We start from the raw sequence: 13,068 nt of genomic DNA, 5'->3' as shown, positions 1-13,068 counted from the left end.
TTAAGAGTCTGAGTAGATACCATTGATTATATTGAAAGCATTGCATTATGGATTGCTGAGTTTCTACGAGCAAGGTTTGAATTAAGGATTCCCAAAAGTTGAAGAAATTTTGAATCCATAATTCCCTATGCAAAGGAGGCCTCCACCCATTCCATGCTAAAAACATAGGACAATTTAGCTATGAATAGAAAGATAGTAGGGGGTTCCATGTAGATCTACTTATCAATAAGATATTTTACTTGTATATATAATGATATGAAATGATCTCTTAATGTTTATCTTATTTTTTAACCCATGCCTTGAGCTCCAGCACTGAAACTACCTGAAACACACACACTTTACTAGAATGAGGAATAGAAACCCACAGTTACATCTTGGTCCCATCTGAATAATTTGTCAGAAAGAGGAATTCAGAAGACTGAGGGTGTGTTCACACTAGCACTGGTCCCAGGTGCGGTTTGGTCCCTTTGGCCAGTTCATTTATGTAGTGAGAGTGCTTCCAACCATGCCCAGAACCTGTTAATCAAACCATGCCCAGGACCACTTGGAACAGTCAGACGTAGTTCACTTGTGAAGCAAAATGGTTTTCTGTAGTGTGGGTGCAAACTGTAATGGAGCACAGTTCTCCATGGAGTACAACAGTAAAACAAGGATCCCAGGGATCCAAGTGTGAGTAGAGCCTGAGACTAAGGTCAATGTCTTGTATAAATGTGAATAACAGAGTGACCTGCAGGATGAATGTGTGAGTCTGATTGTTTGAATTCTGCTAGGAGACTGTAGTGCACTGCATGGCTGAACAGAAAAAATACAGATGTATTTTGGTATGTCCCGCACAGTATTTCACACAAAGCACCATTCTGCTCAAAGTCTGGCTTCATGGGCACCTTGGCCTCAAAGAGCAAACTGCTTGGGAGTAGAATGTGGTGTATTGTCCTACTTTCCTGTTAATCATTGGCTGGAGTATTCTGTGTTTGTCTGTTTTCTATCTATAGACTGCATAATATTATGAGGAGGACAAAGAATTTTTTTTTGTCCTATTACTAATTGTGGATTACCTTGTTACCACCACAGTGAACAACCACCACCAAGGCTATGGTTTTTATTCATTCTGGTTTTTGACAAACCTTGCCTAGGCTGACTGTATAGGCTTGCCTGTTTCTGTTAATGAATTGCTACATTTTTCCATTCATTCTTCTATTAATGAAATATTTACATTTCCCATAACCATTCACTGCATTACTACTCTGATGTGCTTTCATCAACCATAATCCATTGAATAGAACTTTAGAAGCTGCAAGTATAACAAAGGTGAAGCCTTTGTCCAAAACTGAAGAAATGTCAGGGAGTATCTGCCTATTAGTATGCACAGAGTTATGAAACAATTAATGATGTCATAGCCCTGTAGTTATGAGGACATCATCATGTCAGCAAGCCTTAGTTAATAGGATTGTTGGGAGAATATGAAAAATACTTTTGTGGACACAAATAACACCTTAACAGTTTTCTGTTTAATGTAATGGGTTCTTACAATTAATATAATAATAAAATGCAACTATCTTGGAGTCTTTTTTTAGAATGACATCATGTGAACATATGTATTAGGTGTTGTAGATATTCTTTAATGATTACAGATCGTTCTGTACCAAAACATTAGCTTTATTTTAAATTATTCTTTTCTGTGCCTTCAATATTATGCTAAGACAGTTGTCCAAGCAATAAACGTTTACCTTCTGGCCAGGCCAAAATCAATAATTTTGATCTGATAATCTGCACGGCTCACACACATAATATTCTCTGGCTGAAAAGAAATAAGAATAAAATCAGCATCCATCCTAGAAACATAAATACAGCATGCATAGGAATGTTGTAAATCAGCTCATCTTACATGTGCAGCAAGTATTAATTTACAAAATGGAGTCCAGAAAACAAAGGTAGAACCAGTGAGATTCATATTTTATTGTAGATTTGACAATGAATACTAAGATTTAAAATTGCTGAGATTTAAAATTGGGAAAAATAGACTAGTTCTCCCTCTCCTGACACTGTTCAGTGCCTAAATAAGCTTTTGTACATTGCTAGCCTATTTATATATTTTTTGCCTTTTTGAAAGTTTTTATTTGCATTAGAATTGATGTAGGTTCCAATGGAACCATAAAGAAGATTTCAGAAGTGCTGAAGATAAAATGTGGCACCTTACAGAGTAGGGTATTATAAGAAAGCTGTGTTTATTCCAGTTGGGTACACTTTACATATACAGAATAAAGGACAGCATTAACTGTGCTTTGCCACACTACTATGGTCTTGTCCCCTTTGCCTTAAAGAAGAAAACAAACTCTCTTGCGCTCTGTGACCCAAGCCGGGGTAGGTAGATAGAACCAGGACTTGAAAGTTTCTACCACCAGTGCGTATGGGGTTGTGCAACTTGAAACAAGGCTGGGGAAGCCCGACCAATACTGTGAAGTGAAAACAAACAAAAAGCGCACCAACCTTGCGCATTACCTCAGTAAGCCAAAATTTATTAGTTACAGAATAATACTCACAAACAATGAAGTATATCAAGCATGTAAGTCCTCAAAGGGACTAGGGATAAAAGCAGCCTGTGTGAGTCCCATCATAGGAGTGGACACTCAGGGTACAGCTGACGCGTTTCGAAGGGTGTCCCTTCTTCCTCAGAGCTCTGCTTTTATCCCTAGTCCCTTTGAGGACTTACATGCTTAATATAATTCATTGTTTGTGAGTATTATTTTGTAACTAATACATTTTGGCTTACTGAGGTAATGCGCAAGGTTGGTGCACTTTTTGTTTGTTTTCGCTTTACCCTTTGCCTTAAAAACAGCATTATAAGTACAAATGCAACAAGTTACAGTACCTTTAGATCTAAATGTATAATGTACATTTGATGCATGTACTGAATTCCTTCACAGATCTGCTTTATAAATAATATTGTATCCACTTCAGAAAGATTGCAATTTTCATCAATAATCCTGTCAAACAGTTCACCACCATCCACACTGTTGGGAAGAGAAAAATATTTAATTTAAATATTTTTTAAAATAAATGAGGTTCGGTGAAATCACAGTTATAAAACTGAATATGCAGTTGAGAAAAAGCATACTGTCATAACCCAAACCCAAGAAGGTTTGTCCTGGACTTTTATTCTGCAGGCAGTAACACAATATCAGTACAGGAGGGCTTTGTTCAGCAAATTCACAGCATAACATAAGCAAAACATCTGCTCATCCAAGCCTTTAACCAAACTCCTGGCTATGGCTAGGTTCACACTGAAGTGGTGTGGAGGAGTTGGACTGCCTGTGCAACCTCTGTAAGGCCAGGTATCGCCTCATGCTACCAATAGTGACACTGACCCTAGCCAAATGCAAAACTAGTGAAAAACAGTCAGAAAAGATAAGTGGCCTCCACCTGTAAAACCATTCCTGTTTTGGGGGTCATCTCATTGTTGCACTCTAGCGCACCTGTTGTTAATTGCATTAACACCAAATCAGCTGAAAAACTGATTAACATCCCCCTTTGATACTTAACTGACCAAATCAATATATTATCAATTGAGTTGATAATATACTCTGATTAAAAAGTGTTCCTTTAATATATAAATATATATATATATATATATATATATATATATATATATATAATATATTATATTCTATATATATATATATAGAATATAGATATATATAGAATATATATATATATATATAGAATATAGATATATATAGAATATAGAAGATATATAGAATATATATATATACATATATATATATATATATATATATATATATATATATATATATATATATATATATATATATATATAGAATATATATATATATATATATATATATGTATATATGTTTTGTTTGTTTTAGTTGGAGTGAGCAAGCACGCAACAGGGTGCTCTCCTTCCCAACTAGCTAGGACAAGACTGAACGAAGGCCTAGTTTCGAAGCATCCTTTTTCAGTAGGAACTATTTTTTTGAAAGTTTGGGACTATCAAGACTGGTACCCTCTCTAATTGACAGAACACTGCTGCTGTATCTGGATTCTAACAAATGATGGATTTTTGGTGAGCTCTGTCAAGGGGGTGGCCAAACTGGCAAAGTTGGGAATAAATCTGTAATACCTCACAATACCGAAGAAGGAGTGTACCTGTTTTTTGTGAGGGGATGGGGCCATTTCTAGATGGCTTTCACCTATTTCAGCTGATGGTGGCCCTGCCTCCCACATACACTAAATATCAGCCTCTTCCAGTCCAATCACGCATTTCTCAGGGTTCGCAATGAAGTCAGCCTTCTGTAGGGCTTCCTGAACAAATTGGGCTAAATTGGATGACTTTGCAGGTCCTGATTAAAATCACAGTGTCTTCTAAATAAGCCCCTGAAAGTTCATTATGAGGTCTCAGGCCCATGGTTCTCTGAAATGTCGCTAAGGGGAGAAAATGTCCAGATTTTTATGCAAGAATTCCCATCTCTTCTGTTTTTAGGAGAGTGAGAGGGTCTGTGATATTCTTACTTTATAAGAATGTACCTGTACTATCTGGAACACTGTCCATTCCTTTCAGGGTTTGATAAGATTAACATGATACATTTGGTAGTGTTTTCTCTTCAGGGGCTGGTAGATCTTATAGTTAAAGCTTCCTTTCCTACCTTCTTAAAGGGACCCTGCTATTTTGCTAGGAATTTGCCCTCAGCAGTTGGTACAGATACAAAAACCTGATCAGCAAGCTGGTTGTATAATTCACTTTAAGCCTCTTGCCCTAAATGCTCTCTGAATATGGTGTTCACATGTGACATTTTTCTACATTTGTGCATTGTGTCCCTCTACACTCCGATAGGGCATAGTTCCCACATATCTTTAACCACATCCATGAACCACCCATGAACCAACTCAAAGGTTATGAACCTAGGGGATACATTGGAACCTGCCAAATGTGAAATAACAAATGAAGCAGAAAACAATACCAATCCCAACCACTGTTTTCAAGCACTTCCCCAAACATTCCATTCAGGGTTTTGTTGAACTGTTCAAATAACCCATTGGTTTAAAGATGATACAGAGAAGTCTGTAGATTATTAATTTTAACAAACTAATTTATACTTATTTATAACCATAAATGTGGTCAATTAATCAGGCAGGATCTCAGACAAAAGCCCTGTTCTGGTGAACATTTGAAACATCTCCCATGTGATAACTTTGAATGACGTAATTCTTAAAGGGACTGTCTCTGGGTTGTCGGGTGTCATTTTTTTTTTTTCCACAGATTGGGTACGACTCACAGAAGTCCTTGATCTCCTGGTCTATCCCGGGCCAGTAAAACTATTGCAAAACCCGTTTCTGAGTTTTAGCTTTCCCAACATGAGCTCCAAGCACATGAGCATGAGCTAAATGTAACACTTTGTATCCAAAATGCTGAGGTATCACTAGTTGTTCAACTATTTTTTCCTGCTCCTTGGTGATTGTGTACAACAGATCATGATTCACAGCAAAATGGGGGAACCACACATCCACCGCAGATTGCTGTGTCTTACTGTTTAAGACTAGAGCATCGTTGGCCCAAGTCACACTCCATCCTGCCAATCTCTTAGTGTACTGGGTTGCTAGAAAACCCTGCTGGTGGCAGGTCTAGCAAAGAACCTGACAGATTTTAGAGAGTTAGTTGGCGAGGTGCTTTCTGGGACATTTTTACACTCCTGGGGGACCTTGAGGCAAGGGTGCACCTCAGGACTCTGGAGTGACTCTTTTGACAGTAAAGGCTCCTCTAAGAAGCCCTTCATGCAGTTGCGATTTCATCCAGGAACTGGGTTTTACTCTGAGTTACCCAGTAGTACAGTTTCCTAAGAAGGAGAATACTGGAGTTCTGGAGCAGGTGCATCAGTGAATAAAGTTTTGCACATGCAAGTTTAGTCTTGTAAAAGTGCCAGGTATAAACATTGATTGCTCTCATGATTGAGGTACCCCCAACCTGGCCAATTTTCACCCTTTAATGCTTTTTAGTTGCATGCTGATTCCAAGGGCAGGTTTAACTATATCAACTGGGGATCCACAATCAGAATTAGAATAACAGCCAATGCATCTGACTAGTTTCTCTTATACAGTCCTTTTTTCAAGACAATGACAATTCATTCAAAAAGTGCCTAATATGCTTCAACGCTTTAGCAGTCATTTTCTGAAGAGTCCACTGTACAGCCTTCCAACAGTTATATGCCCTCCAGATTGCTGGGTCACTGCATCACTGGGTCATTGCATTCTGTAGAACCATAATCTGCTCAGTCAGCAAGTAGTTACTCTCTCTTTCCTGCTGCACCAGAACCAACTCATGGCAAGACTGCACTTAAATATTATCCAACACCAGCTGTTTGACTAGCTCTTCCATCTCTTTGCTGCATACTTTATAGTGTGTGCAGGTTTAATTTACAATATAGGGACTGGTCTGCACCTCTCAAAATGACCGATACATCATCCTCCAATTGTAGGGGTGGGGAGGATGGGGGGAGAGAAGGGGGAAACAGGCGCTAGCAAATAAGTCCTATAAAATCAAAGTTCACTTTATTTTCTGCAGAAGCAAACTCAAATGGTTTCCTTCAGCAAAAGGCAAACACAAAAGACCTTATCTTCAATAAAATAGATAATAAGTCCCAACAGAAAATGCACTGCCCTGTGCTTGCTACATTAAAGTAGTTGCAAGGCTAAATGTTGGTTTACCTTAATACATTCTCTGCATTAAGGTAAAAAAAACTCTTTCAGGTGTAGCTACCCCCTGCCCCCCTAACTACAGTACTTACCTGTGCCTAATCTCGATCGAATGTAATGCCCGAGAGGAGCAGCTCTGCTCTCTCTCTCCCTCTTCACTAATCTCATTGCTAAAGTCATTGGCTCCTGCTGCTGTCAATCAAATGCATTAACAAGACAAAGGGGGAGGGGCCAATAAGCACTGTGTGTGCCATTAAATGCACACAGTACATCTTGGGAATGAGCCCATATGCGTACATCCCCAGCAAGCAGAAAGAGAGCTGACAGGGTACTCCAGAAGAGGAGGATCAGGCTGCTCTGTGCAAAGCTATTGCACAGAGCAGGTAAGTATAACAATCACTTTAAGCTGGCTGCCAGCAGGATCTTCCTACTTCCTAGCAGTTACAGAGAGCCGTACTTCTGTTGGTCTCCAGTATGGTCTCTTTCTCTCTCTTGCTCTCAATCTCCCTCTCTTGAAGCTCATTTGACCTTAACGATCAGTTCTAAAGGGAAATACCCTCCCTTCCCAAATTTACCTCTTCTAACGCTCAACATTACTCTGTGGGCCGATGTTGGAAACATTTATTCAAAATGGCTGCAGCTACAATCAATTTAGCATTGGATTGTAGCAATGACCAGGACAGAAACCTACATGTTATGAAACAAATTTGCATCAAGTCTTTCTTTGCCTTATGACAGATGCAGATGTAGTAACACTTTGGAGTTCATTAATATTGTAGAAAATTGCAAAAGTAAAGTCGTTACCTAATAGGGGACAGTCAGGCTTCTTGCTGTGATACCTGAGAAGTTACTATTGGAAACAATTGCACTCTTATCCTCATTTTCTTGTGTTTCATGAACCAACCTCAATGGATCCAATATACTACATACCATATCAAATATTAAATTCTCTAATCTTATATATAAAACATGAAATTAGCTATTTGTATTACTTTTAGTAAAAATGGAAAATATGTGTCTCAAAAGACTTTACTACTCATAATACTTAAAAGTCATCTGTTACCTTACCTGGTTTCTGCAATGCTATGAGAGCCCTGGCTATTATATACGTTATACATCAAGAAAAGGAACAAATAAATACACTTACTATTCCATAACAAGGACTATGTCATTTCTGGACTCAAAAGCATCATATAACTGGATGAGATTAACATGATTCAGCTGGTTCATGACTTGAATCTCATTTTTCACTTCCTCCTGCAAATAAACATAACATTTATTATTAGCAACATTTCTGCTCCCATTTTGAGTGTCATAATTGAGCAATCTGTTGAGTTAAATAACCTCTATCTGTAGGGCAACTATACGTTCCACTGATGAATGACATGTAAAGGTTTGCTATAGCTTACTGCACAAATTAACCACTTCACATTTCTCAACTAGACAAGACAATAATTTTAACATTTCAGCTATAGGCCTATTGATTCAGCAATATCTTTGTCATTACTTAAGGTCTGGTTCACACTAGTGTGGGCCGTGTGGCCCGCGTTTGCTTGAGCACAGCAGCTCATTCATTTTAATGGGCTGATGTCCTGCATGAACTGCACAAAAAGGTGCATGCACCTTTTTCAAAATTCAGCCGCAGGTGAACAGCATGGTCTTTTTTGACCATGCAGTTTCCCTGCAGTTCCAGCACCTGCGATCGTGCGATCAAGATGAGATGCCTGGCTGATAATGAATGGGAGCCCTGATCGTCTCGCAAGAGCAGTGTGGTTCGGCTGCAGGTGGTTGCGGTTGCAGGAATCGATGCGATTCCCACAACCAAAATACATTGAGTAAACCAGGCCTAAAGTATTACTCCATTTTGTAAATTGTTACCTAACTGGGCTACCATGAAGTGTCCTGAACCCATCATTTGTTTGAGGGCTCCATTTAGTGTCTGCAGACATCCCAGAAAAATGTTGTCTGGCTCTGGCTTTGCCCACACTTCTGGTTGTGCAACAGCCATCATTGCATAGCCACTTCTTTTCCTAGCCATTGTCTAGTTTACACCCTCCCCCCCTGCAGTTCTTCAAACTACATGAGAGACATAATTACATTGCTGTTGCTGCCTGTGGATGTTACCAGTTGCAGAGATACACCCATACTGAGTGACTGACATCTCTCTTACCATGGCTTATGATTTCTTTGGGAATGAAAATTAATGATGTTACTGTATACAAACATAAAACAGCCTCCTACAGCATGAGATGCTAGGTTGCTAGGTCTTGGGAAATGTAGTTCCTATGCAGGTTTATTAGACTTCAACTTTATGAAATAAAAGGTACTTTCAAAATTGTTCTTTTTGTATAAAATGTAAAGGACGTTAATCAGGAGAAGGGCGGTAACAGAGTTTATTAATGATTTTTGCTGACCTGAGTTCTGCTTTAAAATATTAAAGCAGAATTACAACACATTACAGAGTATACTAAGTTTAGTCCCATCTGGAATAATTATTCCTACCCCGAACTGGTACATTTACACATGCAGCTAAGTGGCATACACTTGGCACCTCTGTCATATTTTTGAGGGAGGCAAATTGCTATCATTTGCTCAATTAAGGTCCCCCTTCAGAGTATGATCCAGCATGCACTTCTATTGTCTACAAATGCATCAGGCGATTAAAGCCCAAGAATTTCTAGGTGCTCCGATTATGTCACCAATCCCTGTCTTTAACTTGATGCAGCATTCATCCTCTACGAAAGGTTTGTTTCTAGATGTTATACCAGGCTACTTGCAGATTATCTTGAGAACATCTCTAGCTCAGCTATGGAGAGGTGGGAGACAAATGTTGGAACTATATCTGGAGACCAATGGGAGTCAGCTTTGGAATCAGTACACCTTTGCTCCATGAATGTGTTGCAAAGACTTTCACAACTCTATATTTTACACAGGGAACACCATAACCCACCGAAACTTAATACACTTGTTCTACAATCTGATCCTACTGGTAAAAAGTGTTGTAGAAACTATGGTGACCTCATGCACATATTGTTGCATTGCCCAAAGCTTCATAAGTACTGGGAAGCTATGGTATCAACTATCAATACCACTTTTAAAACAGTACTCTAGATCTTAAGCAATGTGTTCTGAGTATAATTGATGAAGTTGTGCAGGATTTGCATGTCAGGGTGGCATTCCCCAGAGCTTTCTTCCAGGCTTCCAGACTTATCTTACTTAACTGGAAATCTCAGACTCCCACTACTCCTCAGGTGTGCATTGAACATATGGGTATAACACTGAAATATGAGCTCTTGATTTATCAACACAGAGGCTGCAGGTCCAAGTATGACAAAGTGTGGGGCGGATGGTTAGCCACTCCGGGTCTGGCTCCGGTAGAATTAGTCATGGATAGGCTATCACTGTAGGCCATTGTATTATTTGAAGGGGAATGCCTGATCTGTGATGTGATGTGAATTGGCAGTTGACAAATATCTCTGTTGATTGCTATAATCCTGGTGTGTGCTATGAGTAAAGTATGTTACTTATATGGATACTTTATTTCTGTTACATGTCAGATGATGTAATTAAGCATGTATGTTCAATGCATTCTCTTTTATGTGGACCCTCCGTAACTAACATGTTCTTCTGATAAAAAAAAAAGATTAAAGAAGTGTTCCAGTGGATGAAAAGTACACACTTTAGTCTATAATTTGTGGCATTTATAATGACTTTAAAATTATGTTTCTACTGCAAAGCTTGCTGATGTTATTTACAAATTTGCAAACTTTTTACATTTTTTCCCTTTTGTTAAATGCACCCATTGAAAAAAAAAACCCAAAATGAATTACAACACACTGAATGCAACTTTGAAACTGTGCTACTTCATCTGAAGTAGCGCGATTTCAAAGCTGCAGATAAGTGTGATTTGTACCTTCGATTTCACTGTGGTTTGCAACTTCATTTAATATAAGTCAATGAAAGTCGCAATAAAATTGGAGAAAAGTAGTAAGTAACTACTTTTGAAATCACGCTACTTCAAATCGCACTGAATAAGACAGTGCCATAGAAATACATTAGACGTGACTTCAGGTGCAATTTATATATTGCATGTCGCACCTGAAGTCACAATGCTGTGAACCATAGCTAAAACAAAAGAGTAACTGTTAATGGCAAACAAATAGATATAAACAACAAAAAAACAGAAGCAAAATAATGGAGAGGGGGAGAATAAGTTATTAATAAGATTATTAAGAGGTTAAATCAGAGCATTATTTATTTATTTAGGCATTTATTTTTACTTTGCATTGTTGCTTTAATTGGCTTCATATGCAGATCAAAGTTTACCACGGATTTTCTGTGAATGAACCAGATTAGTTACAATGAAGCGATAATAATATTGCTATATTGTAACTTTCACATATACATAAATAAATAATAAATAATGATAAGGTGAATAGAAGCAGCAATAGAACGAATAGCAGCAATATTAAAAATCAGACACAGTGAGGCGCTCTGATCAGCGCTACCAGTCTAAAGTGTGAGAGTTCATGAATTATTAATATAGCAATTATTAATATACTGATAATTGTGGTGATCGTATCCATGACAGTAAGTGGTCAGAGTTGGGTGATACAAAATGAATAGTGACTGATAGTGAACATACTGTATACCAAATGACACAATTGCGATAAACAATAGTTATAAAAAAGTTCAGAAAATAAATCCGTGAACAGGTGACATCCAGTGCTGGTGAATCCGTGAAAAGTATTCCTTTATATATTTATAAGTAGGAATACTTTTGGCTATTATGCCGTTGGTATGGCTTCAGTGCTTTATTAAGACAGTTAATTGCAACAAATTTAGAGAGAAGGATTTCAAACTCTTTTCTGGATTGCACTTCCTGCATGCATGTTCCAAGCAGGGGCGGACTGACCATTTGAGCACTCGGGTACTGCCCGAGGGCCCGGGGTCAGTAGGGGGCCCCATGAAGTGCCCCTGGCACTTTTTATACGCTTTTTTGGATGTGCTTTGAGTGTGGGCAAGGACACAGGGGCCCCATGATCCCCTATTGCCCAGGGGCCCCATGAGTTGTCAGTCTGCCCCTGGTTCCAAGTCAGAGACTCAAAAATATTTAAATTAGACTCAGCCAGGCAGACAGCATTTTCAGAGGGAGACCAACTAGTGAGTAATATAATGTAATACCCCCTTGCACAGTTCTGCAGAATTCCATTTGTATAACATTAAAATAACCATGCAAATGGGTATTCCTTTTTTTGATATAAATACTGTAGAATAATCATTCTTTCAGTTGACTTATCTTGTTCCACAGTGAAGCTGTAGCTGTAGCAGAATTGATTGTCTCACTTTAAAACATTCACAAAAAGAAAATATAAAGAATTTTCTAAGAAAAAAAATCCTGGATCAACTAGATACACAGTAACTGCTACAGATAGTTCTAAACATGTTCAATGTATTCAAGTGTAGCTTTGGCCATCATTAGAGATCCATATTAGATGAAAATATCTTTCCATTTTTGGTCATCAGAAGTCTATTGTAGATTATGCAATTAAATAATTCCATGGTACTTAATCAGAAGTTTACAAATAGACAAACTTCTTTTCATCTTAACATTGTGTGACTGGTGTATTCTAAAAATGGCACTGACCTTTTCTTTATGTCCTCTAACCTTAATGATTTTAGCTGCCAAGGTAAGTCCCGATGACTTCTCTGTGCATCTGTGCACTTGTCCAAATCTTCCACTGCAAATAAATGTAACACATATTTCTCATATTTTAAATAGCCCATGTAAAATTGCAGTCATTACTTATACATATTTGCGGATGCAATCAATAGCTTGTCTCACTTAGAATAGAAGAATAGCACTTATCGTATTACTTACCCTCCCAGCAAATGTGTTGTTTCCACAGTATAAAAACTATTAATCTGAGCATGTTTAGTAGAGACAATTCTGTGATCAAAAGGGGCCGGAGGAGGAGGAGTGACATCTAAAAGGAAATGGAAAGCAAACAGCAAGTTATGGATTTAAAAGCCAGTAAAAGGCAGTTCCAGTATGGAATTAAAGGGCCTTAAAACCATACAACACAAGCTCTCTCATAAAAAAAACCCAAAACATGCCCATACTTATATAGAGAAAAATTTAACATTTTGTACATCTCCTACATGAAAATGTGATGCAGTTTTTAGATTCTGTCAGTTGGAACTGCTAATAGGATTTAGCTTTGTATAGCAACATATGACCCTAAAAATAATGAATAACTTTGAGGAGTCTTTACCACGCTCGAGTAGATGTCCGAATGTTAATACAACTATTTCAGAAGCTAACCTTTAATATAAGTATGTTCATCTTTTTAACTACCT

The 13,068-nt window shown here is 38.1% G+C and overlaps 1 protein-coding gene across 2 annotated transcripts in view; it reads right to left on the bottom strand.

Moving 5' to 3' along the window:
- The window catches only part of LOC149441985 (uncharacterized), a 220,228-nt gene that overhangs the window by 29,969 nt on the left and 177,191 nt on the right, over positions 1 to 13,068 (bottom strand). For both annotated transcript variants that reach the window (XM_089656685.1, XM_089656684.1), the window contains 5 exons: positions 12,590 to 12,695; positions 12,356 to 12,449; positions 7,856 to 7,965; positions 2,870 to 3,011; positions 1,728 to 1,798 (listed from right to left, as the gene is read on the bottom strand). In XM_089656685.1, coding sequence (XP_089512811.1) covers positions 1,728 to 1,798; positions 2,870 to 3,011; positions 7,856 to 7,965; positions 12,356 to 12,449; positions 12,590 to 12,695 — 523 coding nt within the window. The remainder of the gene's footprint in view (positions 1 to 1,727; positions 1,799 to 2,869; positions 3,012 to 7,855; positions 7,966 to 12,355; positions 12,450 to 12,589; positions 12,696 to 13,068) is intronic.

Source organism: Staurois parvus, unplaced genomic scaffold (assembly GCF_062004578.1).
Source record: "Staurois parvus isolate SC_StPar_1 unplaced genomic scaffold, SC_StPar_1.0 ptg000928l, whole genome shotgun sequence".
In the NCBI taxonomy this organism is placed as follows: domain Eukaryota; kingdom Metazoa; phylum Chordata; class Amphibia; order Anura; family Ranidae; genus Staurois; species Staurois parvus.
The sequence above is the reverse complement of the archived record's forward strand: the minus strand, read 5'-3'. Positions and strand labels throughout refer to the sequence as shown.